General features: G+C 37.0%; 1 protein-coding gene across 1 annotated transcript; it reads left to right on the top strand.

Annotated features, from left to right (window-relative positions):
- The first annotated feature begins 2606 nt into the window (after positions 1 to 2606).
- LOC104436319 (zinc finger protein ZAT11) lies at positions 2607 to 3371 on the top strand. Its single transcript, XM_010049062.3, has one exon. The coding sequence runs from the start codon at positions 2706 to 2708 to the stop codon at positions 3249 to 3251; it is 546 nt and encodes a 181-aa protein (XP_010047364.2). The 5' UTR covers positions 2607 to 2705; the 3' UTR covers positions 3252 to 3371.
- Positions 3372 to 4240: the final 869 nt, after the last annotated feature.

Below are 4240 nucleotides of genomic sequence, written 5' to 3'. Positions count from 1 at the left end.
GTGGCAAGTCATGATGGGACTATACCTATAGTGGAATATGAGGAAAAGATAGGAAGACGGGACGTAAAACATATCTTTAATCCGCTCCATTATCGACATATCGCATTGCACTAGCAGATAAATCTCTCGAGACATCTATCTAGCACTGGAATTTTCAAAGTTATAGAGGGCTCAAGTGAGCCAACATTAGAGCCGACAATATTGTATTGACCATCGATGTCGTGCTAAGCCTGAATGGAACTACCTACAATATAATTTTAGTGAGCCAAAGTCTCCGAGACTGACCTCAGCTTAATATATAATTTTTTTCCATGATCATGTAAGAAGGTCATTATTCACCAAAATAAACATTAAAAAAGATTTGTTTTGTTCTCCTCCAATTTAAATAATCAGCGAGCTAACAGGCTTAATGAATTATGCTAAATAAGTTTTAACCATGAAATTTAATGGGGCAATTATTCAATTTAATTGGTTACTTAGAGAGTAGAGCGAACCAATTGGATAGGTACTCGAATTTGATTTGTCCCTGCTGATGTTCCAATCTTAAAGCTTTCGCTAGGCATTCCAATAGAGGCGATATCTCATTGAAGGAGACCCCTAACGTAAAACTTTAAAAAGAAGTCTCGTCATCAACGTGATCAAATTCGTGTATTAAAGTCAATTAAATATGTTTATAGGCTTTGATTTGGAATTTTGTATGGAAATTTATTTAAATGGATAATAACACAAATGATATCTAAATTTTGACTCAATGTGCAAAATAATTCATAAACTTTTAATTTATTCAATATAATTTCTAATATTTAACCAAATATGCAATGTGATCCATGAATTTTTAGTTTGTTTAATATGATTCCTAGTTTTTTGGTGTATCTTCAACTTAGTCCTTAAACTATATAAAAAATTTCAATGTCATCATTCCATTAATTCAAGTTCAAGGGCAATATTGAACATTTTTATATAGTTCATAAATTAAATTGAATAAATATCAAAATCATATCGAACAAATTAAAAGCTTGGGGAACATATTGCATATTGATCTACAATTTAAGAATCATATTGAGTAAATTAAAAGTTTAGGAATCATATTGGATATTGAGCTCACGTTTAAGGATTATTTATGTTATTTTCTAAGATATCAATATTGCAACGGATCTAAGCAATCTCAACAGTAGATGGTGACAACGGGCTCTCCGCTCCTAGTCACTAAGTAGTGCTATTCTATCCTCCTAGGGACTCCACCAACGCTGAGCAAGAAATAGAAGATCCCCTTATTTCTTTCAAGTAGGCCACCTTTTCCGGAACGCAGTAGATGGTGACTAACGATGAGCACACTGCTTTCCGCGTGGCTAGAAGACTCGCATTGTGATGTATGACATTATGTCGAATATCAATACCAGAAAATGATATAGAAGTGAAAAAGAGGAACAACTTCCACACTTTCAAAGTCTCTCGAGTCAAGTGGGAAGCTTGCAGATTATCCCGTCGCTATTATTATCGTTATTCCTTTTCGTCCCCATTTATTTGCTAAATGACAATTTGCACTTTTCTTTGGGCTGTCACAGATGTTACTTCCCCCAAGTCCAGCATGATCTATTGAGTGTAATAAATGTTGTCATAAATGAGATTAAGATGTCGGTATAAAGAAACAGATTAATGTTTCTATTTAGTTATTAGTCATGGACAAATTATATTAAACCGCATGTCATTTTAATAATCTACAATACTATATAAAGTAAAACGGAGGTCCTACTTTGAAGCGATCATCATCCTTATTTTCTTCTCCAAAATATCATCTATTAATTATTTTATAAATGTTTTATCGACGGGCAAATGTGTAAATAAATAATCTATTTTATGCCTTATATATTTCAATTTATAATTTTAATTTTTCCATCTTATAAAAAGATTTACAACAATCCTCAAATATTTTCTTTCCATATAAATGTGTGAGTACAGTTTCTTTATACTGCATCGATAAAGTTTTTTTTTCATTAATTAATAACTCAAATGTTTGTATTTTGCTAGAAAGTCACTACTTTGGTTCGTTGACTCGATAATGAACGATTACAGCCCTTCGATTGATTAACTATTCTAATCAAATGCCATATTCTTTATGCTTCAAAATTGACAGAGGATTGTGCACCAAGAAAAGAACGATAATTTGATTATTGGGTTCTAAGCTGATGAAATGAATTTACTCGGTACATAAAAAATCCTTCCCCAAGGAAGAAGAGACAATGTTTTTCTTATTCCCCAAGGGAAAGGAGCCAATGTTGACTGTTGACCTTTGAATGCCGCATCGTATGTTGCCTTGTGGCTGCCCAATACGACCCGCCACGTGTGAAAGCAAACGCGCAAAACCGGTCAAACTATTTCACACGTGCAGATGTTTATTCCTTTCATAGCGAAAGTGCAACTGAACTTTCTTTCTCCTCCGCGGTCAGGTAGGAGGATGTTTCCTGTGAGCATGACGCACAACCAAACGTCGTCTCTTAACACTAGTCAATTCAAATGTTTTTGAGTCGACGTTCTCAACTGGACATTTTGCCTATAAATACCCCAGACACGCTTCACACGCTTCACCATCATATTCTTTTCGCAAGATAAGATCGAGGCTGCGAAAGGAAAAGAAAAGGCACCCCACAAACTCCATCCTCACCCCGATTTCATCCAAGTCATCAACGACATTCTCTTCAGCACCGATGATGAAAAGAAGCAGAGATGACTATGAACGGATGAACTTGGACATGGCGAAATGCCTAATGCTACTCACCCATGGCGTCAACGCAAACCCAAAGACAGCCGCTGTGCATCACCATGAAGACAACTTCAAGTGCAAGACGTGCAATCGCCAGTTCCCTTCATTCCAGGCGCTTGGTGGCCACCGGGCAAGCCACAAGAAGCCGAAGCTGCCGGAGACAAAGCCAGAAGACAGCACCAAGTCAGTGTTGGGCATGACGGCAAATCCCAAGATGCACGAGTGCTCGATATGCGGGCTGAAGTTCTCATTGGGGCAAGCCTTGGGAGGCCACATGAGGAGGCACAGGGTGCAGTTGATGAGCGGGAGCGGGAGCGTGATGAAGATAGATGAGATTTTCGTGGTTGGTCCGACAATCCCAGTGTTGAAGAGGTCGAAAAGCAGCAATAAGAGGGTTATGGGCCTCGACTTGAACTTGACTCCTCTTGAGAATGACCTCAAGTTCTTATTTGGCAAGATGGCTCCGGAGATAGATGCCTTGCTCCTGTAATTATGATTCCTTGTTCTCAAGTAACTTTCACGAGGAGTTTTACTTTAGGATGATTATTTATTCATTCAGTTGTTGTACAGAAAGAAAGTCCTATTTGGACCGACTGAGTTTAGGGGCTTTTGTAAATGTTCAAGATTTCGAATTGAATCATTCCTTTATCTCATTTTATGTTTTTTTCTTTCCCCAGTTGTGAAAGAGATCATCTGCTGGCAAAATCATGTTGAATAAAGCTAGATAGGAAGACAGCATGGTGTACAATGTTAGTTAAGAAAGATGGTGTGGCAATTCGAATGCTTGCTTTTGTTTCGATATCCACTTACAATCGATATTTCTCTTTTTCAAACTTGAGACTTTTTGCTTTAATACCGTATCGGACGTGAGTTTCAAGTACTAATATGCGGGAGTGGACTCACCTTTTTAATTTAATCTGAAAAAGACCTCACTTATCTAATACCATTATCGGTTGCCCTTCTCTTTCAGGTATTAAACGCTAGAATTGAAGAAAATAATGTAATTTTTGTTTTTCCTTTACATAGAAAATCGTTTCATAGCTGCAATTTTAACTCGATGGTTGCTTTTAAAAAGAAACGGAGTTTTGGAATTCAAGTTCAAAAGAGAATCGTTTCTTCTGCTGAGATTTCGTGCAGATTTTGCAGTAGCTGGTCTACGGCAAATCCTAATATGTTATTGACCTCTGACGAGCTTCAAGCTAGGAGGGCAGTCAATTTGGAACTTGTTTTCCTGTCAATAAACTGGCTTTAAAGTTGCTGAGTAGGATAAGTTCACATGCTTATCAGTTCTACTTTCTCATCTTCAAGCTATTACTTTGACCAGAATTAAAATCTTCCAGTTTGAGTAGAAGAATACGTACTTTATGACTAATCGGGCTTGACCAATATCTTTTATGATTTTGCAATATACAATCGGCTTGGTATTATAAAATGAATGTAGTGAATAAGAAACATGGGAGTGCCAAAACTTGGCACGGA

The sequence above is a fragment of the Eucalyptus grandis genome, chromosome 1, assembly GCF_016545825.1.
Source record: "Eucalyptus grandis isolate ANBG69807.140 chromosome 1, ASM1654582v1, whole genome shotgun sequence".
Lineage (NCBI taxonomy): Eukaryota > Viridiplantae > Streptophyta > Magnoliopsida > Myrtales > Myrtaceae > Eucalyptus > Eucalyptus grandis.
Note: the sequence above shows the minus strand (reverse complement) of the source record. Positions and strands in the feature narration are given on the sequence as shown.

Coding starts and splice junctions, on each gene's coding strand:
- LOC104436319 (XM_010049062.3), top strand. CDS start 2,706: ATGATGAAAAGAAGCAGAGATGACTATGAACGGATGAACTTGGACATG.